General features: G+C 46.1%; 1 protein-coding gene across 1 annotated transcript in view; it reads right to left on the reverse strand.

The window, feature by feature from the left end:
- megf11 (multiple EGF-like-domains 11) overlaps positions 1-23,315 on the reverse strand; it is a 555,378-nt gene that overhangs the window by 24,673 nt on the left and 507,390 nt on the right. Inside the window, 3 exon segments of the mRNA XM_046352068.1 lie at positions 506-742; positions 1,035-1,163; positions 1,537-1,665. Of these exon segments, the coding sequence (XP_046208024.1) occupies positions 506-742; positions 1,035-1,163; positions 1,537-1,665 (495 nt within the window).

Below are 23,315 nucleotides of genomic sequence, written 5' to 3' on the forward strand. Positions count from 1 at the left end.
TATCCTCAGTCCAGGTGTATAGGGTTAGGGGTCAGGGGTCAACTCACCAGAATAGTCGGTGTGTGTTATCCTCAGGCCAGGTGTATAGGGTTAGGGGTCAGGGGTCAACTCACCAGAATAGTCGGTGTGTGTTATCCTCAGGCCAGGTGTACAGGGTTAGGGTTATGGTCAGGGAAAATGTGCAGGATTAGGGGTCAGGGGTCAACTCACCAGAATAGTCGGTGTGTGTTATCCTCAGGCCAGGTGTATAGGATTAGGGGTCAGGGGTCAACTCACCAGAATAGTCGGTGTGTGTTATCCTCAGTCCAGGTGTATAGGGTTAGGGGTCAGGGGTCAACTCACCAGAATAGTCGGTGTGTGTTATCCTTAGGCCAGGTGTATAGGGTTAGGGGTCAGGGGTCAACTCACCAGAATAGACGGTGTGTGTTATCCTCAGGCCAGGTGTACAGGGTTAGGGTTATGGTCAGGGTAAGGGTGCAGGATTAGGGGTCAGGGGTCAACTCACCAGAATAGTCGGTGTGTGTTATCCTCAGGCCAGGTGTATATGCCACACTAGGCTGCATGTGGTGTCCCTTGTCCTTCTGTCTCTGTCGGAACCAGACAAACAGGCTGAGCATAGCCATCATGATGAGGAGGAGGATGAAGATGATGCCCATCACAGCCCCAGCTGACTGGTGCTCTGAACCTCCCCGCGCTGGACTGATCTTAGTGTAAGGGTTCAACTCCTCCATCATCAGAGCAGCTGGGGAGAGGAACACACACACAGACAAGGGGGAGGTTAATAAGTGTGTTTGTTTGAGAGAGAAAGAGACAGAGAAAGAGAAAGCGATCCAGCTTGAAAGAAAGACAGAGAGATTACCCAGCAAACCAAAATTGGTTCTGTGAATGTTCCCAGAACATTTGTTAGATCACAGCAAATGTTCTCACAACAACAACAAAATAAATACAAAAACCCTAGCTAGAACTTAAATGGGAATCTAATGTTCTGGGAATGTTCCAGGGTTTGCTGGGTCGTATGTCCATATTCTCCTCACCTTGGTCACAGCGGATGCCTTTGTATCCGATGCTGCAGTAGCAGGTTCCAGTCACGTAGTCACAGGTGGCGTTGTTCATACAGTCACACAGCTGCTGGCAGCCGTGACCAAACGTACCAGGGGGACACTCTGAGAGGGGGAGAGGAACACAAAGAAATCCCTAAAAGTAGTGACAGAGTAGGAGAATGGGTAGTGTACTAGAATGGTAGAGCAGTAAGGTTACTCACTCATTCACTGACACAGAGCACACGATGGAACTAAGGCCACTCACTCATTCACTGACACAGAGCACACGATGGAACTAAGGCCACTCCACTCATTCACTGACACAGAGCACACGATGGAACTACTCAGAGAGCCGAGTTCTTTACCAAAGTTATTCTGAGATACAGGAGGAAACAGAGTAAGAGACTGATTGGTGATTTCCTGATGCATTCAGTTGCAATGGGGACCAGCATCAAAAGCGCCCTAAGAGATTAAGGAGACATGTTGTTCCACTCACTCTGTTCACAGCTGGTCCCCATGAAGCCGGTGAGACAGGCACACTGTCCTGTCATGTGATCACAGTTTCCGCCATTCTGACAGTGACACACCTCAGTACAGTCTCTACCATAGAACCCTAATGGACAACCTGGTGAGGGGAATAAAGAGGAGGGATGAGGGAGTGAGAGACGCAGATAGAGTGGGGAGTGAGTGATGAGAGAGAAAGAGAAGGGTTAGGGAGGGAGTGACGGAGAGGCAGAGAAATAGTCAGACAGAGAGATAGTCAGCATCAGAGAGATAGTCAGCATCAGAGAGATAGTCAGCATCAGAGAGATAGTCAGCATCAGAGAGATAGTCAGCATCAGAGAGATAGTCAGACAGAGAGATAGACAGACAGAGAGACAGAGAGATAGTCAGCATCAGAGAGATAGTCAGCATCAGAGAGATAGCCAGCATCAGAGAGATAGCCAGCATCAGAGAGATAGTCAGCATCAGAGAGATAGTCAGCATCAGAGAGATAGTCAGCATCAGAGAGATAGACAGTAATTGAGAGAGAGACAGAAATTGAGAGATAGACAGACACAGATAAATAGTCAGACATAGAGACAGTCAGACAGATAGACAGAGAGAAGTGGGGGAATTAGAGAGGGTAGAGATGAGGAAGAGAGAGGGAGGGAAAGTCAGACAGAGAGATCGTCAGTATCAGAGAGATAGTAAGACAGAGGGATAGTCAGCACCAGAGAGATAGTCAGCATCAGAGAGATAGTCAGCATCAGAGAGATAGTCAGACAGAGAGATAGTCAGCATCAGAGAGATAGTCAGACAGAGAGATAGTCAGCATCAGAGAGATAGTCAGACAGAGAGATAGTCAGACAGAGAGATAGTCAGACAGAGAGATAGTCAGCATCAGAGAGGTAGTCAGACAGAGAGATAGTCAGCACCAGAGAGATAGTCAGCATCAGAGAGATAGTCAGACAGAGAGATAGTCAGACAGAGAGATAGTCAGCATCAGAGAGATAGTCAGACATTTAGATAGTCAGACAGAGAGATAGTCAGCATCAGAGAGATAGTCAGACAGAGAGATAGTCAGACAGAGAGATAGTCAGACAGAGAGATAGTCAGACAGAGAAATAGTCAGCATCAGAGAGATAGTCAGCATCAGAGAGATAGTCAGACAGAGAGATAGTCAGACAGAGAGATAGTCAGACAGAGAGATAGTCAGCATCAGAGAGATAGTCAGACAGAGAGATAGTCAGCATCAGAGAGATAGTCAGACAGAGAGATAGTCAGCATCAGAGAGATAGTCAGACAGAGAGATAGTCAGACAGAGAGATAGTCAGCATCAGAGAGATAGTCGGCATCAGAGAGATAGTCAGACAGAGAGATAGTCAGACAGAGAGATAGTCAGCATCAGAGAGATAGTCAGACAGAGAGATAGTCAGCATCAGAGAGATAGTCAGCATCAGAGAGATAGTCAGACAGAGAGATAGTCAGACAGAGAGATAGTCAGCATCAGAGAGATAGTCAGCATCAGAGAGATAGTCAGACAGAGAGATAGTCAGACAGAGAGATAGTCAGCATCAGAGAGATAGTCAGACAGAGAGATAGTCAGCATCAGAGAGATAGTCAGACATATAGATAGTCAGACAGAGAGGTAGTCAGACAGAGAGATAGTCAGCATCAGAGAGGTAGTCAGACAGAGAGATAGTCAGACAGAGAGATAGTCAGCATCAGAGAGATAGTCAGACAGAGAGATAGTCAGACAGAGATAGTCAGCATCAGAGAGGTAGTCAGACAGAGAGATAGTCAGCATCAGAGAGGTAGTCAGACAGAGAGATAGTCAGCATCAGAGAGGTAGTCAGACAGAGAGATAGTCAGCATCAGAGAGATAGTCAGACAGAGAGATAGTCAGCATCAGAGAGGTTGTCAGACAGAGAGATAGTCAGCATCAGAGAGGTAGTCAGCATCAGAGAGGTAGTCAGACAGAGAGGTAGTCAGACAGAGAGATAGTCAGCATCAGAGAGATAGTCAGCATCAGAGGTAGTCAGACAGAGAGATAGTCAGCATCAGAGAGATAGTCAGCATCAGAGAGATAGTCAGCATCAGAGAGATAGTCAGCATCAGAGAGATAGTCAGACAGATAGATAGTCAGCATCAGAGAGGTAGTCAGACAGAGAGATAGTCAGCATCAGAGAGATAGTCAGACAGAGAGATATTCAGCATCAGAGAGATAGTCAGCATCAGAGAGATAGTCAGACAGAGAGATAGTCAGCATCAGAGAGATAGTCAGACAGAGAGATAGTCAGCATCAGAGAGATAGTCAGACAGAGAGATAGTCAGCATCAGAGAGATAGTCAGACAGATAGATAGTCAGCATCAGAGAGGTAGTCAGACAGAGAGATAGTCAGCATCAGAGAGATAGTCAGACAGAGAGATAGTCAGCATCAGAGAGATAGTCAGCATCAGAGAGATAGTCAGACAGAGAGATAGTCAGCATCAGAGAGATAGTCAGACAGAGAGATAGTCAGCATCAGAGAGATAGTCAGACAGAGAGATAGTCAGACAGAGAGATAGTCAGCATCAGAGAGATAGTCAGCATCAGAGAGATAGTCAGACAGAGAGATAGTCAGCATCAGAGAGATAGTCAGACAGAGAGATAGTCAGACATATAGATAGTCAGACAGAGAGATAGTCAGCATCAGAGAGATAGTCAGGCAGAGAGATAGTCAGACATATAGATAGTCAGACAGAGAGATAGTCAGACAGAGAGATAGTCAGCATCAGAGAGATAGTCAGACAGAGAGATAGTCAGACATATAGATAGTCAGACAGAGAGGTAGTCAGACAGAGAGATAGTCAGCATCAGAGAGGTAGTCAGACAGAGAGATAGTCAGACAGAGAGATAGTCAGCATCAGAGAGATAGTCAGACAGAGAGATAGTCAGCATCAGACAGGTAGTCAGACAGAGAGATAGTCAGCATCAGAGAGATAGTCAGCATCAGAGAGATAGTCAGACAGAGAGATAGTCAGCATCAGAGAGGTAGTCAGACAGAGAGATAGTCAGCATCAGAGAGGTAGTCAGACAGAGAGATAGTCAGCATCAGAGAGGTAGTCAGACAGAGAGATAGTCAGCATCAGAGAGATAGTCAGACAGAGAGATAGTCAGCATCAGAGAGGTTGTCAGACAGAGAGGTAGTCAGACAGAGAGATAGTCAGCATCAGAGAGATAGTCAGCACCAGAGAGGTAGTCAGACAGAGAGATAGTCAGCATCAGAGAGATAGTCAGCATCAGAGAGATAGTCAGCATCAGAGAGATAGTCAGCATCAGAGAGATAGTCAGCATCAGAGAGGTAGTCAGACAGAGAGATAGTCAGCATCAGAGAGATAGTCAGACAGAGAGATAGTCAGCATCAGAGAGATAGTCAGACAGAGAGATAGTCAGCATCAGAGAGATAGTCAGACAGAGAGATAGTCAGCACCAGAGAGATAGTCAGACAGAGAGATAGTCAGCACCAGAGAGATAGTCAGACATTTAGATAGTCAGACAGAGAGATAGTCAGCATCAGAGAGATAGTCAGACAGAGAGATAGTCAGACAGAGAGATAGTCAGCATCAGAGAGATAGTCAGACAGAGAGATAGTCAGCATCAGAGAGATAGTCAGACAGAGAGATAGTCAGACATATAGATAGTCAGACAGAGAGGTAGTCAGCATCAGAGAGATAGTCAGACAGAGAGATAGTCAGACATATAGATAGTCAGACAGAGAGGTAGTCAGACAGAGAGATAGTCAGCATCAGAGAGGTAGTCAGACAGAGAGGTAGTCAGACAGAGAGATAGTCAGCATCAGAGAGGTAGTCAGACAGAGAGATAGTCAGCATCAGACAGGTAGTCAGACAGAGAGATAGTCAGCATCAGAGAGATAGTCAGCATCAGAGAGATAGTCAGACAGAGAGATAGTCAGCATCAGAGAGGTAGTCAGACAGAGAGATAGTCAGCATCAGAGAGGTAGTCAGACAGAGAGATAGTCAGCATCAGAGAGGTAGTCAGACAGAGAGATAGTCAGCATCAGAGAGATAGTCAGCATCAGAGAGATAGTCAGCATCAGAGAGGTTGTCAGACAGAGAGATAGTCAGCATCAGAGAGGTAGGCAGCATCAGAGAGGTAGTCAGACAGAGAGGTAGTCAGACAGAGAGATAGTCAGCATCAGAGAGATAGTCAGCATCAGAGAGGTAGTCAGACAGAGAGATAGTCAGCATCAGAGAGATAGTCAGCATCAGAGAGATAGTCAGCATCAGAGAGATAGTCAGCATCAGAGAGGTAGTCAGACAGAGAGATAGTCAGCATCAGAGAGATAGTCAGACAGAGAGATAGTCAGCATCAGAGAGATAGTCAGACAGAGAGATAGTCAGACATTTAGATAGTCAGACAGAGAGATAGTCAGCATCAGAGAGATAGTCAGACAGAGAGGTAGTCAGACAGAGAGATAGTCAGCATCAGAGAGGTAGTCAGACAGAGAGATAGTCAGACAGAGAGATAGTCAGACAGAGAGATAGTCAGCATCAGAGAGATAGTCAGACAGAGAGATAGTCAGCATCAGAGAGGTAGTCAGACAGAGAGATAGTCAGCATCAGAGAGGTAGTCAGCATCAGAGAGGTAGTCAGCATCAGAGAGATAGTCAGCATCAGAGAGGTAGTCAGACAGAGAGATAGTCAGCATCAGACAGGTAGTCAGACAGAGAGATAGTCAGCATCAGAGAGATAGTCAGACAGAGAGATAGTCAGCATCAGAGAGGTAGTCAGACAGAGAGATAGTCAGCATCAGAGAGGTAGTCAGACAGAGAGATAGTCAGCATCAGAGAGGTAGTCAGACAGAGAGATAGTCAGCATCAGAGAGAAAGTCAGACAGAGAGATAGTCAGCATCAGAGAGGTTGTCAGACAGAGAGATAGTCAGCATCAGAGAGATAGTCAGACAGAGAGATAGTCAGACATATAGATAGTCAGACAGAGAGATAGTCAGCATCAGAGAGATAGTCAGACAGAGAGATAGTCAGACATATAGATAGTCAGACAGAGAGGTAGTCAGACAGAGAGATAGTCAGCATCAGAGAGGTAGTCAGACAGAGAGATAGTCAGACAGAGAGATAGTCAGCATCAGAGAGATAGTCAGACAGAGAGATAGTCAGACAGAGATAGTCAGCATCAGAGAGGTAGTCAGACAGAGAGATAGTCAGCATCAGAGAGGTAGTCAGACAGAGAGATAGTCAGCATCAGAGAGGTAGTCAGACAGAGAGATAGTCAGCATCAGAGAGATAGTCAGACAGAGAGATAGTCAGCATCAGAGAGGTTGTCAGACAGAGAGATAGTCAGCATCAGAGAGGTAGTCAGCATCAGAGAGGTAGTCAGACAGAGAGGTAGTCAGACAGAGAGATAGTCAGCATCAGAGAGATAGTCAGCATCAGAGAGGTAGTCAGACAGAGAGATAGTCAGCATCAGAGAGATAGTCAGCATCAGAGAGATAGTCAGCATCAGAGAGATAGTCAGCATCAGAGAGATAGTCAGACAGATAGATAGTCAGCATCAGAGAGGTAGTCAGACAGAGAGATAGTCAGCATCAGAGAGATAGTCAGACAGAGAGATATTCAGCATCAGAGAGATAGTCAGCATCAGAGAGATAGTCAGACAGAGAGATAGTCAGCATCAGAGAGATAGTCAGACAGAGAGATAGTCAGCATCAGAGAGATAGTCAGACAGAGAGATAGTCAGCATCAGAGAGATAGTCAGACAGATAGATAGTCAGCATCAGAGAGGTAGTCAGACAGAGAGATAGTCAGCATCAGAGAGATAGTCAGACAGAGAGATAGTCAGCATCAGAGAGATAGTCAGCATCAGAGAGATAGTCAGACAGAGAGATAGTCAGCATCAGAGAGATAGTCAGACAGAGAGATAGTCAGCATCAGAGAGATAGTCAGACAGAGAGATAGTCAGACAGAGAGATAGTCAGCATCAGAGAGATAGTCAGCATCAGAGAGATAGTCAGACAGAGAGATAGTCAGCATCAGAGAGATAGTCAGACAGAGAGATAGTCAGACATATAGATAGTCAGACAGAGAGATAGTCAGCATCAGAGAGATAGTCAGGCAGAGAGATAGTCAGACATATAGATAGTCAGACAGAGAGATAGTCAGACAGAGAGATAGTCAGCATCAGAGAGATAGTCAGACAGAGAGATAGTCAGACATATAGATAGTCAGACAGAGAGGTAGTCAGACAGAGAGATAGTCAGCATCAGAGAGGTAGTCAGACAGAGAGATAGTCAGACAGAGAGATAGTCAGCATCAGAGAGATAGTCAGACAGAGAGATAGTCAGCATCAGACAGGTAGTCAGACAGAGAGATAGTCAGCATCAGAGAGATAGTCAGCATCAGAGAGATAGTCAGACAGAGAGATAGTCAGCATCAGAGAGGTAGTCAGACAGAGAGATAGTCAGCATCAGAGAGGTAGTCAGACAGAGAGATAGTCAGCATCAGAGAGGTAGTCAGACAGAGAGATAGTCAGCATCAGAGAGATAGTCAGACAGAGAGATAGTCAGCATCAGAGAGGTTGTCAGACAGAGAGGTAGTCAGACAGAGAGATAGTCAGCATCAGAGAGATAGTCAGCACAGAGAGGTAGTCAGACAGAGAGATAGTCAGACAGAGAGATAGTCAGCATCAGAGAGATAGTCAGCATCAGAGAGATAGTCAGCATCAGAGAGATAGTCAGCATCAGAGAGGTAGTCAGACAGAGAGATAGTCAGCATCAGAGAGATAGTCAGACAGAGAGATAGTCAGCATCAGAGAGATAGTCAGACAGAGAGATAGTCAGCATCAGAGAGATAGTCAGACAGAGAGATAGTCAGCACCAGAGAGATAGTCAGACAGAGAGATAGTCAGCACCAGAGAGATAGTCAGACATTTAGATAGTCAGACAGAGAGATAGTCAGCATCAGAGAGATAGTCAGACAGAGAGATAGTCAGACAGAGAGATAGTCAGCATCAGAGAGATAGTCAGACAGAGAGATAGTCAGCATCAGAGAGATAGTCAGACAGAGAGATAGTCAGACATATAGATAGTCAGACAGAGAGGTAGTCAGCATCAGAGAGATAGTCAGACAGAGAGATAGTCAGACATATAGATAGTCAGACAGAGAGGTAGTCAGACAGAGAGATAGTCAGCATCAGAGAGGTAGTCAGACAGAGAGGTAGTCAGACAGAGAGATAGTCAGCATCAGAGAGGTAGTCAGACAGAGAGATAGTCAGCATCAGACAGGTAGTCAGACAGAGAGATAGTCAGCATCAGAGAGATAGTCAGCATCAGAGAGATAGTCAGACAGAGAGATAGTCAGCATCAGAGAGGTAGTCAGACAGAGAGATAGTCAGCATCAGAGAGGTAGTCAGACAGAGAGATAGTCAGCATCAGAGAGGTAGTCAGACAGAGAGATAGTCAGCATCAGAGAGATAGTCAGCATCAGAGAGATAGTCAGCATCAGAGAGGTTGTCAGACAGAGAGATAGTCAGCATCAGAGAGGTAGGCAGCATCAGAGAGGTAGTCAGACAGAGAGGTAGTCAGACAGAGAGATAGTCAGCATCAGAGAGATAGTCAGCATCAGAGAGGTAGTCAGACAGAGAGATAGTCAGCATCAGAGAGATAGTCAGCATCAGAGAGATAGTCAGCATCAGAGAGATAGTCAGCATCAGAGAGGTAGTCAGACAGAGAGATAGTCAGCATCAGAGAGATAGTCAGACAGAGAGATAGTCAGCATCAGAGAGATAGTCAGACAGAGAGATAGTCAGACATTTAGATAGTCAGACAGAGAGATAGTCAGCATCAGAGAGATAGTCAGACAGAGAGGTAGTCAGACAGAGAGATAGTCAGCATCAGAGAGGTAGTCAGACAGAGAGATAGTCAGACAGAGAGATAGTCAGACAGAGAGATAGTCAGCATCAGAGAGATAGTCAGACAGAGAGATAGTCAGCATCAGAGAGGTAGTCAGACAGAGAGATAGTCAGCATCAGAGAGGTAGTCAGCATCAGAGAGGTAGTCAGCATCAGAGAGATAGTCAGCATCAGAGAGGTAGTCAGACAGAGAGATAGTCAGCATCAGACAGGTAGTCAGACAGAGAGATAGTCAGCATCAGAGAGATAGTCAGCATCAGAGAGATAGTCAGCATCAGAGAGATAGTCAGACAGAGAGATAGTCAGCATCAGAGAGGTAGTCAGACAGAGAGATAGTCAGCATCAGAGAGGTAGTCAGACAGAGAGATAGTCAGCATCAGAGAGGTAGTCAGACAGAGAGATAGTCAGCATCAGAGAGAAAGTCAGACAGAGAGATAGTCAGCATCAGAGAGGTTGTCAGACAGAGAGATAGTCAGCATCAGAGAGATAGTCAGACAGAGAGATAGTCAGACATATAGATAGTCAGACAGAGAGATAGTCAGCATCAGAGAGATAGTCAGACAGAGAGATAGTCAGACATATAGATAGTCAGACAGAGAGGTAGTCAGACAGAGAGATAGTCAGCATCAGAGAGGTAGTCAGACAGAGAGATAGTCAGACAGAGAGATAGTCAGCATCAGAGAGATAGTCAGACAGAGAGATAGTCAGACAGAGATAGTCAGCATCAGAGAGGTAGTCAGACAGAGAGATAGTCAGCATCAGAGAGGTAGTCAGCATCAGAGAGGTAGTCAGCATCAGAGAGATAGTCAGCATCAGAGAGGTAGTCAGACAGAGAGATAGTCAGCATCAGACAGGTAGTCAGACAGAGAGATAGTCAGCATCAGAGAGATAGTCAGCATCAGAGAGATAGTCAGCATCAGAGAGATAGTCAGACAGAGAGATAGTCAGCATCAGAGAGGTAGTCAGACAGAGAGATAGTCAGCATCAGAGAGGTAGTCAGACAGAGAGATAGTCAGCATCAGAGAGGTAGTCAGACAGAGAGATAGTCAGCATCAAAGAGATAGTCAGACAGAGAGATAGTCAGCATCAGAGAGGTTGTCAGACAGAGAGATAGTCAGCATCAGAGAGGTAGTCAGCATCAGAGAGGTAGTCAGACAGAGAGGTAGTCAGACAGAGAGGTAGTCAGACAGAGAGATAGTCAGCATCAGAGAGGTAGTCAGACAGAGAGATAGTCAGCATCAGAGAGATAGTCAGCATCAGAGAGATAGTCAGCATCAGAGAGGTAGTCAGACAGAGAGATAGTCAGCATCAGAGAGATAGTCAGACAGAGAGATAGTCAGCATCAGAGAGATAGTCAGACAGAGAGGTAGTCAGACAGAGAGGTAGTCAGACAGAGAGATAGTCAGCATCAGAGAGATAGTCAGCATCAGAGAGGTAGTCAGACAGAGAGATAGTCAGCATCAGAGAGATAGTCAGCATCAGAGAGGTAGTCAGACAGAGAGATAGTCAGCATCAGAGAGGTAGTCAGCATCAGAGAGATAGTCAGCATCAGAGAGGTAGTCAGACAGAGAGATAGTCAGCATCAGAGAGGTAGTCAGACAGAGAGATAGTCAGCATCAGAGAGATAGTCAGCATCAGAGAGGTAGTCAGACAGAGAGATAGTCAGCATCAGAGAGATAGTCAGCATCAGAGAGGTAGTCAGCATCAGAGAGGTAGTCAGCATCAGAGAGGTAGTCAGACAGAGAGATAGTCAGCATCAGAGAGGTAGTCAGCATCAGAGAGGTAGTCAGCATCAGAGAGGTAGTCAGACAGAGAGATAGTCAGCATCAGAGAGGTAGTCAGCATCAGAGAGGTAGTCAGCATCAGAGAGATAGTCAGCATCAGAGAGATAGTCAGACAGAGAGATAGTCAGCATCAGAGAGATAGTCAGCATCAGAGAGATAGTCAGCATCAGAGAGATAGTCAGACAGAGAGATAGTCAGCATCAGAGAGGTAGTCAGCATCAGAGAGGTAGTCAGCATCAGAGAGATAGTCAGCATCAGAGAGGTAGTCAGCATCAGAGAGGTAGTCAGCATCAGAGAGGTAGTCAGACAGAGAGATAGTCAGCATCAGAGAGGTAGTCAGCATCAGAGAGGTAGTCAGCATCAGAGAGATAGTCAGCATCAGAGAGATAGTCAGACAGAGAGATAGTCAGCATCAGAGAGGTAGTCAGCATCAGAGAGGTAGTCAGCATCAGAGAGGTAGTCAGACAGAGAGATAGTCAGCATCAGAGAGGTAGTCAGCATCAGAGAGGTAGTCAGCATCAGAGAGATAGTCAGCATCAGAGAGATAGTCAGACAGAGAGATAGTCAGCATCAGAGAGATAGTCAGCATCAGAGAGGTAGTCAGACAGAGAGATAGTCAGCATCAGAGAGATAGTCAGCATCAGAGAGGTAGTCAGCATCAGAGAGGTAGTCAGACAGAGAGATAGTCAGCATCAGAGAGATAGTCAGCATCAGAGAGGTAGTCAGCATCAGAGAGGTAGTCAGACAGAGAGATAGTCAGCATCAGAGAGATAGTCAGACAGAGAGATAGTCAGCATCAGAGAGGTAGTCAGACAGAGAGATAGTCAGCATCAGAGGTAGTCAGACAGAGAGATAGTCAGCATCAGAGAGATAGTCAGCATCAGAGAGGTAGTCAGCATCAGAGAGGTAGTCAGCATCAGAGAGATAGTCAGCATCAGAGAGGTAGTCAGCATCAGAGAGATAGTCAAAATCAGAGAGGTAGTCAGACAGAGAGATAGTCAGTATCAGAGAGGTAGTCAGACAGAGAGATAGTCAGCATCAGAGAGGTAGTCAGCATCAGAGAGGTAGTCAGCATCAGAGAGGTAGTCAGACAGAGAGATAGTCAGCATCAGAGAGGTAGTCAGCATCAGAGAGGTAGTCAGCATCAGAGAGATAGTCAGACAGAGAGATAGTCAGCATCAGAGAGATAGTCAGCATCAGAGAGATAGTCAGCATCAGAGAGATAGTCAGACAGAGAGATAGTCAGCATCAGAGAGGTAGTCAGCATCAGAGAGGTAGTCAGCATCAGAGAGATAGTCAGCATCAGAGAGGTAGTCAGCATCAGAGAGGTAGTCAGCATCAGAGAGGTAGTCAGACAGAGAGATAGTCAGCATCAGAGAGATAGTCAGCATCAGAGAGATAGTCAGCATCAGAGAGATAGTCAGACAGAGAGATAGTCAGCATCAGAGAGGTAGTCAGCATCAGAGAGGTAGTCAGCATCAGAGAGATAGTCAGACAGAGAGATAGTCAGCATCAGAGAGATAGTCAGCATCAGAGAGATAGTCAGACAGAGAGATAGTCAGCATCAGAGAGGTAGTCAGACAGAGAGATAGTCAGCATCAGAGAGGTAGTCAGACAGAGAGATAGTCAGCATCAGAGAGATAGTCAGCATCAGAGAGGTAGTCAGCATCAGAGAGGTAGTCAGCATCAGAGAGATAGTCAGCATCAGAGAGGTAGTCAGCATCAGAGAGATAGTCAAAATCAGAGAGGTAGTCAGACAGAGAGATAGTCAGTATCAGAGAGGTAGTCAGACAGAGAGATAGTCAGCATCAGAGAGGTAGTCAGCATCAGAGAGGTAGTCAGCATCAGAGAGGTAGTCAGACAGAGAGATAGTCAGCATCAGAGAGGTAGTCAGCATCAGAGAGGTAGTCAGCATCAGAGAGATAGTCAGACAGAGAGATAGTCAGCATCAGAGAGATAGTCAGCATCAGAGAGATAGTCAGCATCAGAGAGATAGTCAGACAGAGAGATAGTCAGCATCAGAGAGGTAGTCAGCATCAGAGAGGTAGTCAGCATCAGAGAGATAGTCAGCATCAGAGAGGTAGTCAGCATCAGAGAGGTAGTCAGCATCAGAGAGGTAGTCAGACAGAGAGATAGTCAGCATCAGAGAGGTAGTCAGCATCAGAGAGGTAGTCAGCATCAGAGAGATAGTCATCATCAGAGAGATAGTCAGACAGAGAGATAGTCAGCATCAGAGAGGTAGTCAGCATCAGAGAGGTAGTCAGCATCAGAGAGGTAGTCAGACAGAGAGATAGTCAGCATCAGAGAGGTAGTCAGCATCAGAGAGGTAGTCAGCATCAGAGAGATAGTCAGCATCAGAGAGATAGTCAGACAGAGAGATAGTCAGCATCAGAGAGGTAGTCAGACAGAGAGATAGTCAGCATCAGAGAGATAGTCAGCATCAGAGAGGTAGTCAGCATCAGAGAGGTAGTCAGACAGAGAGATAGTCAGCATCAGAGAGATAGTCAGCATCAGAGAGGTAGTCAGCATCAGAGAGGTAGTCAGACAGAGAGATAGTCAGCATCAGAGAGATAGTCAGACAGAGAGATAGTCAGCATCAGAGAGGTAGTCAGACAGAGAGATAGTCAGCATCAGAGAGATAGTCAGACAGAGAGATAGTCAGCATCAGAGAGATAGTCAGCATCAGAGAGGTAGTCAGCATCAGAGAGGTAGTCAGCATCAGAGAGATAGTCAGCATCAGAGAGGTAGTCAGCATCAGAGAGATAGTCAGCATCAGAGAGATAGTCAAAATCAGAGAGGTAGTCAGACAGAGAGATAGTCAGTATCAGAGAGGTAGTCAGACAGAGAGATAGTCAGCATCAGAGAGATAGTCAGCATCAGAGAGATAGTCAGACAGAGAGATAGTCAGCATCAGAGAGGTAGTCAGACAGAGAGATAGTCAGAACTATAGAGGTAGGCAGACAGAGAGATAGTCAGCATCAGAGAGGTAGTCAGCATCAGAGAGGTAGTCAGCATCAGAGAGGTAGTCAGACAGAGAGATAGTCAGCATCAGAGAGGTAGTCAGACAGAGAGATAGTCAGCATCAGAGTGGTAGTCAGACAGAGAGATAGTCAGCATCAGAGAGATAGTCAGACAGAGAGATAGTCAGCATCAGAGAGATAGTCAGCATCAGAGAGGTAGTCAGCATCAGAGAGGTAGTCAGCATCAGAGAGGTAGTCAGCATCAGAGAGGTAGTCAGCATCAGAGAGATAGTCAGCATCAGAGAGATAGTCAGACAGAGAGATAGTCAGCATCAGAGAGATAGTCAGACAGAGAGATAGTCAGCATCAGAGAGGTAGTCAGACAGAGAGATAGTCAGCATCAGAGAGGTAGTCAGCATCAGAGAGGTAGTCAGCATCAGAGAGATAGTCAGCATCAGAGAGGTAGTCAGACAGAGAGATAGTCAGCATCAGACAGGTAGTCAGACAGAGAGATAGTCAGCATCAGAGAGATAGTCAGCATCAGAGAGATAGTCAGCATCAGAGAGATAGTCAGACAGAGAGATAGTCAGCATCAGAGAGGTAGTCAGACAGAGAGATAGTCAGCATCAGAGAGGTAGTCAGACAGAGAGATAGTCAGCATCAGAGAGGTAGTCAGACAGAGAGATAGTCAGCATCAGAGAGATAGTCAGACAGAGAGATAGTCAGCATCAGAGAGGTTGTCAGACAGAGAGATAGTCAGCATCAGAGAGATAGTCAGACAGAGAGATAGTCAGACATATAGATAGTCAGACAGAGAGATAGTCAGCATCAGAGAGATAGTCAGACAGAGAGATAGTCAGACATATAGATAGTCAGACAGAGAGGTAGTCAGACAGAGAGATAGTCAGCATCAGAGAGGTAGTCAGACAGAGAGATAGTCAGACAGAGAGATAGTCAGCATCAGAGAGATAGTCAGACAGAGAGATAGTCAGACAGAGAGATAGTCAGCATCAGAGAGGTAGTCAGACAGAGAGATAGTCAGCATCAGAGAGGTAGTCAGCATCAGAGAGGTAGTCAGCATCAGAGAGATAGTCAGCATCAGAGAGGTAGTCAGACAGAGAGATAGTCAGCATCAGACAGGTAGTCAGACAGAGAGATAGTCAGCATCAGAGAGATAGTCAGCATCAGAGAGATAGTCAGCATCAGAGAGATAGTCAGACAGAGAGATAGTCAGCATCAGAGAGGTAGTCAGACAGAGAGATAGTCAGCATCAGAGAGGTAGTCAGACAGAGAGATAGTCAGCATCAGAGAGGTAGTCAGACAGAGAGATAGTCAGCATCAAAGAGATAGTCAGACAGAGAGATAGTCAGCATCAGAGAGGTTGTCAGACAGAGAGATAGTCAGCATCAGAGAGGTAGTCAGCATCAGAGAGGTAGTCAGACAGAGAGGTAGTCAGACAGAGAGGTAGTCAGACAGAGAGATAGTCAGCATCAGAGAGGTAGTCAGACAGAGAGATAGTCAGCATCAGAGAGATAGTCAGCATCAGAGAGATAGTCAGCATCAGAGAGGTAGTCAGACAGAGAGATAGTCAGCATCAGAGAGATAGTCAGACAGAGAGATAGTCAGCATCAGAGAGATAGTCAGACAGAGAGGTAGTCAGACAGAGAGGTAGTCAGACAGAGAGATAGTCAGCATCAGAGAGATAGTCAGCATCAGAGAGGTAGTCAGACAGAGAGATAGTCAGCATCAGAGAGATAGTCAGCATCAGAGAGGTAGTCAGACAGAGAGATAGTCAGCATCAGAGAGGTAGTCAGCATCAGAGAGATAGTCAGCATCAGAGAGGTAGTCAGACAGAGAGATAGTCAGCATCAGAGAGGTAGTCAGACAGAGAGATAGTCAGCATCAGAGAGATAGTCAGCATCAGAGAGGTAGTCAGACAGAGAGATAGTCAGCATCAGAGAGATAGTCAGCATCAGAGAGGTAGTCAGCATCAGAGAGGTAGTCAGCATCAGAGAGGTAGTCAGACAGAGAGATAGTCAGCATCAGAGAGGTAGTCAGCATCAGAGAGGTAGTCAGCATCAGAGAGGTAGTCAGACAGAGAGATAGTCAGCATCAGAGAGGTAGTCAGCATCAGAGAGGTAGTCAGCATCAGAGAGATAGTCAGCATCAGAGAGATAGTCAGACAGAGAGATAGTCAGCATCAGAGAGATAGTCAGCATCAGAGAGATAGTCAGCATCAGAGAGATAGTCAGACAGAGAGATAGTCAGCATCAGAGAGGTAGTCAGCATCAGAGAGGTAGTCAGCATCAGAGAGATAGTCAGCATCAGAGAGGTAGTCAGCATCAGAGAGGTAGTCAGCATCAGAGAGGTAGTCAGACAGAGAGATAGTCAGCATCAGAGAGGTAGTCAGCATCAGAGAGGTAGTCAGCATCAGAGAGATAGTCAGCATCAGAGAGATAGTCAGACAGAGAGATAGTCAGCATCAGAGAGGTAGTCAGCATCAGAGAGGTAGTCAGCATCAGAGAGGTAGTCAGACAGAGAGATAGTCAGCATCAGAGAGGTAGTCAGCATCAGAGAGGTAGTCAGCATCAGAGAGATAGTCAGCATCAGAGAGATAGTCAGACAGAGAGATAGTCAGCATCAGAGAGATAGTCAGCATCAGAGAGGTAGTCAGACAGAGAGATAGTCAGCATCAGAGAGATAGTCAGCATCAGAGAGGTAGTCAGCATCAGAGAGGTAGTCAGACAGAGAGATAGTCAGCATCAGAGAGATAGTCAGCATCAGAGAGGTAGTCAGCATCAGAGAGGTAGTCAGACAGAGAGATAGTCAGCATCAGAGAGATAGTCAGACAGAGAGATAGTCAGCATCAGAGAGGTAGTCAGACAGAGAGATAGTCAGCATCAGAGAGGTAGTCAGACAGAGAGATAGTCAGCATCAGAGAGATAGTCAGCATCAGAGAGGTAGTCAGCATCAGAGAGGTAGTCAGCATCAGAGAGATAGTCAGCATCAGAGAGGTAGTCAGCATCAGAGAGATAGTCAAAATCAGAGAGGTAGTCAGACAGAGAGATAGTCAGTATCAGAGAGGTAGTCAGACAGAGAGATAGTCAGCATCAGAGAGGTAGTCAGCATCAGAGAGGTAGTCAGCATCAGAGAGGTAGTCAGACAGAGAGATAGTCAGCATCAGAGAGGTAGTCAGCATCAGAGAGGTAGTCAGCATCAGAGAGATAGTCAGACAGAGAGATAGTCAGCATCAGAGAGATAGTCAGCATCAGAGAGATAGTCAGCATCAGAGAGATAGTCAGACAGAGAGATAGTCAGCATCAGAGAGGTAGTCAGCATCAGAGAGGTAGTCAGCATCAGAGAGATAGTCAGCATCAGAGAGGTAGTCAGCATCAGAGAGGTAGTCAGCATCAGAGAGGTAGTCAGACAGAGAGATAGTCAGCATCAGAGAGGTAGTCAGCATCAGAGAGGTAGTCAGCATCAGAGAGATAGTCATCATCAGAGAGATAGTCAGACAGAGAGATAGTCAGCATCAGAGAGGTAGTCAGCATCAGAGAGGTAGTCAGCATCAGAGAGGTAGTCAGACAGAGAGATAGTCAGCATCAGAGAGGTAGTCAGCATCAGAGAGGTAGTCAGCATCAGAGAGATAGTCAGCATCAGAGAGATAGTCAGACAGAGAGATAGTCAGCATCAGAGAGGTAGTCAGACAGAGAGATAGTCAGCATCAGAGAGATAGTCAGCATCAGAGAGGTAGTCAGCATCAGAGAGGTAGTCAGACAGAGAGATAGTCAGCATCAGAGAGATAGTCAGCATCAGAGAGGTAGTCAGCATCAGAGAGGTAGTCAGACAGAGAGATAGTCAGCATCAGAGAGATAGTCAGACAGAGAGATAGTCAGCATCAGAGAGGTAGTCAGACAGAGAGATAGTCAGCATCAGAGAGATAGTCAGACAGAGAGATAGTCAGCATCAGAGAGATAGTCAGCATCAGAGAGGTAGTCAGCATCAGAGAGGTAGTCAGCATCAGAGAGATAGTCAGCATCAGAGAGGTAGTCAGCATCAGAGAGATAGTCAGCATCAGAGAGATAGTCAAAATCAGAGAGGTAGTCAGACAGAGAGATAGTCAGTATCAGAGAGGTAGTCAGACAGAGAGATAGTCAGCATCAGAGAGATAGTCAGCATCAGAGAGATAGTCAGACAGAGAGATAGTCAGCATCAGAGAGGTAGTCAGACAGAGAGATAGTCAGAACTATAGAGGTAGGCAGACAGAGAGATAGTCAGCATCAGAGAGGTAGTCAGCATCAGAGAGGTAGTCAGCATCAGAGAGGTAGTCAGACAGAGAGATAGTCAGCATCAGAGAGGTAGTCAGACAGAGAGATAGTCAGCATCAGAGTGGTAGTCAGACAGAGAGATAGTCAGCATCAGAGAGATAGTCAGACAGAGAGATAGTCAGCATCATCAGCATCAGAGATAGTCAGCATCAGAGAGGTAGTCAGCATCAGAGAGGTAGTCAGCATCAGAGAGGTAGTCAGCATCAGAGAGATAGTCAGCATCAGAGAGATAGTCAGACAGAGAGATAGTCAGCATCAGAGAGGTAGTCAGCATCAGAGAGGTAGTCAGCATCAGAGAGGTAGTCAGACAGAGAGATAGTCAGCATCAGAGAGGTAGTCAGCATCAGAGAGGTAGTCAGCATCAGAGAGATAGTCAGCATCAGAGAGATAGTCAGACAGAGAGATAGTCAGCATCAGAGAGATAGTCAGCATCAGAGAGGTAGTCAGACAGAGAGATAGTCAGCATCAGAGAGATAGTCAGCATCAGAGAGGTAGTCAGCATCAGAGAGGTAGTCAGACAGAGAGATAGTCAGCATCAGAGAGATAGTCAGCATCAGAGAGGTAGTCAGCATCAGAGAGGTAGTCAGACAGAGAGATAGTCAGCATCAGAGAGATAGTCAGACAGAGAGATAGTCAGCATCAGAGAGGTAGTCAGACAGAGAGATAGTCAGCATCAGAGAGGTAGTCAGACAGAGAGATAGTCAGCATCAGAGAGATAGTCAGCATCAGAGAGGTAGTCAGCATCAGAGAGGTAGTCAGCATCAGAGAGATAGTCAGCATCAGAGAGGTAGTCAGCATCAGAGAGATAGTCAAAATCAGAGAGGTAGTCAGACAGAGAGATAGTCAGTATCAGAGAGGTAGTCAGACAGAGAGATAGTCAGCATCAGAGAGGTAGTCAGCATCAGAGAGGTAGTCAGCATCAGAGAGGTAGTCAGACAGAGAGATAGTCAGCATCAGAGAGGTAGTCAGCATCAGAGAGGTAGTCAGCATCAGAGAGATAGTCAGCATCAGAGAGATAGTCAGACAGAGAGATAGTCAGCATCAGAGAGATAGTCAGCATCAGAGAGATAGTCAGCATCAGAGAGATAGTCAGACAGAGAGATAGTCAGCATCAGAGAGGTAGTCAGCATCAGAGAGGTAGTCAGCATCAGAGAGATAGTCAGCATCAGAGAGGTAGTCAGCATCAGAGAGGTAGTCAGCATCAGAGAGGTAGTCAGACAGAGAGATAGTCAGCATCAGAGAGGTAGTCAGCATCAGAGAGGTAGTCAGCATCAGAGAGATAGTCATCATCAGAGAGATAGTCAGACAGAGAGATAGTCAGCATCAGAGAGGTAGTCAGCATCAGAGAGGTAGTCAGCATCAGAGAGGTAGTCAGACAGAGAGATAGTCAGCATCAGAGAGGTAGTCAGCATCAGAGAGGTAGTCAGCATCAGAGAGATAGTCAGCATCAGAGAGATAGTCAGACAGAGAGATAGTCAGCATCAGAGAGGTAGTCAGACAGAGAGATAGTCAGCATCAGAGAGATAGTCAGCATCAGAGAGGTAGTCAGCATCAGAGAGGTAGTCAGACAGAGAGATAGTCAGCATCAGAGAGATAGTCAGCATCAGAGAGGTAGTCAGCATCAGAGAGGTAGTCAGACAGAGAGATAGTCAGCATCAGAGAGATAGTCAGACAGAGAGATAGTCAGCATCAGAGAGGTAGTCAGACAGAGAGATAGTCAGCATCAGAGAGATAGTCAGACAGAGAGATAGTCAGCATCAGAGAGATAGTCAGCATCAGAGAGGTAGTCAGCATCAGAGAGGTAGTCAGCATCAGAGAGATAGTCAGCATCAGAGAGGTAGTCAGCATCAGAGAGATAGTCAGCATCAGAGAGATAGTCAAAATCAGAGAGGTAGTCAGACAGAGAGATAGTCAGTATCAGAGAGGTAGTCAGACAGAGAGATAGTCAGCATCAGAGAGATAGTCAGCATCAGAGAGATAGTCAGACAGAGAGATAGTCAGCATCAGAGAGGTAGTCAGACAGAGAGATAGTCAGAACTATAGAGGTAGGCAGACAGAGAGATAGTCAGCATCAGAGAGGTAGTCAGCATCAGAGAGGTAGTCAGCATCAGAGAGGTAGTCAGACAGAGAGATAGTCAGCATCAGAGAGGTAGTCAGACAGAGAGATAGTCAGCATCAGAGAGGTAGTCAGACAGAGAGATAGTCAGCATCAGAGAGATAGTCAGACAGAGAGATAGTCAGCATCAGAGAGATAGTCAGACAGAGAGATAGTCAGCATCAGAGAGGTAGTCAGACAGAGAGATAGTCAGCATCAGAGAGATAGTCAGCATCAGAGAGGTAGTCAGACAGAGAGATAGTCAGACAGAGAGATAGTCAGCATCAGAGAGGTAGTCAGCATCAGAGAGATAGTCAGCATCAGAGAGATAGTCAGACAGAGAGATAGTCAGCATCAGAGAGGTAGTCAGACAGAGAGATAGTCAGCATCAGAGAGATAGTCAGCATCAGAGAGGTAGTCAGCATCAGAGAGGTAGTCAGACAGAGAGATAGTCAGCATCAGAGAGATAGTCAGCATCAGAGAGGTAGTCAGCATCAGAGAGGTAGTCAGACAGAGAGATAGTCAGCATCAGAGAGATAGTCAGACAGAGAGATAGTCAGCATCAGAGAGGTAGTCAGACAGAGAGATAGTCAGCATCAGAGAGATAGTCAGACAGAGAGATAGTCAGCATCAGAGAGATAGTCAGCATCAGAGAGGTAGTCAGCATCAGAGAGGTAGTCAGCATCAGAGAGATAGTCAGCATCAGAGAGGTAGTCAGCATCAGAGAGATAGTCAGCATCAGAGAGATAGTCAAAATCAGAGAGGTAGTCAGACAGAGAGATAGTCAGTATCAGAGAGGTAGTCAGACAGAGAGATAGTCAGCATCAGAGAGATAGTCAGCATCAGAGAGATAGTCAGACAGAGAGATAGTCAGCATCAGAGAGGTAGTCAGACAGAGAGATAGTCAGAACTATAGAGGTAGGCAGACAGAGAGATAGTCAGCATCAGAGAGGTAGTCAGCATCAGAGAGGTAGTCAGCATCAGAGAGGTAGTCAGACAGAGAGATAGTCAGCATCAGAGAGGTAGTCAGACAGAGAGATAGTCAGCATCAGAGAGGTAGTCAGACAGAGAGATAGTCAGCATCAGAGAGATAGTCAGACAGAGAGATAGTCAGCATCAGAGAGATAGTCAGACAGAGAGATAGTCAGCATCAGAGAGGTAGTCAGACAGAGAGATAGTCAGCATCAGAGAGATAGTCAGCATCAGAGAGGTAGTCAGACAGAGAGATAGTCAGACAGAGAGATAGTCAGCATCAGAGAGGTAGTCAGCATCAGAGAGATAGTCAGCATCAGAGAGATAGTCAGACAGAGAGATAGTCAGCATCAGAGAGGTAGTCAGACAGAGAGATAGTCAGCATCAGAGAGATAGTCAGCATCAGAGAGGTAGTCAGCATCAGAGAGGTAGTCAGACAGAGAGATAGTCAGCATCAGAGAGATAGTCAGCATCAGAGAGGTAGTCAGCATCAGAGAGGTAGTCAGACAGAGAGATAGTCAGCATCAGAGAGATAGTCAGACAGAGAGATAGTCAGCATCAGAGAGGTAGTCAGACAGAGAGATAGTCAGCATCAGAGAGATAGTCAGACAGAGAGATAGTCAGCATCAGAGAGATAGTCAGCATCAGAGAGGTAGTCAGCATCAGAGAGGTAGTCAGCATCAGAGAGATAGTCAGCATCAGAGAGGTAGTCAGCATCAGAGAGATAGTCAGCATCAGAGAGATAGTCAAAATCAGAGAGGTAGTCAGACAGAGAGATAGTCAGTATCAGAGAGGTAGTCAGACAGAGAGATAGTCAGCATCAGAGAGATAGTCAGCATCAGAGAGATAGTCAGACAGAGAGATAGTCAGCATCAGAGAGGTAGTCAGACAGAGAGATAGTCAGAACTATAGAGGTAGGCAGACAGAGAGATAGTCAGCATCAGAGAGGTAGTCAGCATCAGAGAGGTAGTCAGCATCAGAGAGGTAGTCAGACAGAGAGATAGTCAGCATCAGAGAGGTAGTCAGACAGAGAGATAGTCAGCATCAGAGAGGTAGTCAGACAGAGAGATAGTCAGCATCAGAGAGATAGTCAGACAGAGAGATAGTCAGCATCAGAGAGATAGTCAGACAGAGAGATAGTCAGCAGTCAGACAGAGAGATAGTCAGACAGAGAGATAGTCAGCATCAGAGAGGTAGTCAGACAGAGAGATAGTCAGACAGAGAGATAGTCAGCATCAGAGAGGTAGTCAGACAGAGAGATAGTCAGCATCAGGGAGATAGTCAGCATCAGAGAGATAGTCAGCATCAGAGAGATAGTCAGCATCAGAGAGGTAGTCAGACAGAGAGATAGTCAGCATCAGAGAGGTAGTCAGACAGAGAGATAGTCAGCATCAGAGAGGTAGTCAGCATCAGAGAGATAGTCAGCATCAGAGAGGTAGTCAGACAGAGAGATAGTCAGCATCAGAGAGGTAGTCAGACAGAGAGATAGTCAGCATCAGAGAGGTAGTCAGACAGAGAGATAGTCAGCATCAGAGAGGTAGTCAGCATCAGAGAGGTAGTCAGACAGAGAGATAGTCAGCATCAGAGAGGTAGTCAGCATCAGAGAGGTAGTCAGACAGAGAGATAGTCAGCATCAGAGAGGTAGTCAGACAGAGAGATAGTCAGCATCAGAGAGGTAGTCAGACAGAGAGATAGTCAGAACTATAGAGGTAGGCAGACAGAGAGA

Source organism: Oncorhynchus gorbuscha, linkage group LG06 (genome assembly GCF_021184085.1).
Source record: "Oncorhynchus gorbuscha isolate QuinsamMale2020 ecotype Even-year linkage group LG06, OgorEven_v1.0, whole genome shotgun sequence".
NCBI lineage: Eukaryota > Metazoa > Chordata > Actinopteri > Salmoniformes > Salmonidae > Oncorhynchus > Oncorhynchus gorbuscha.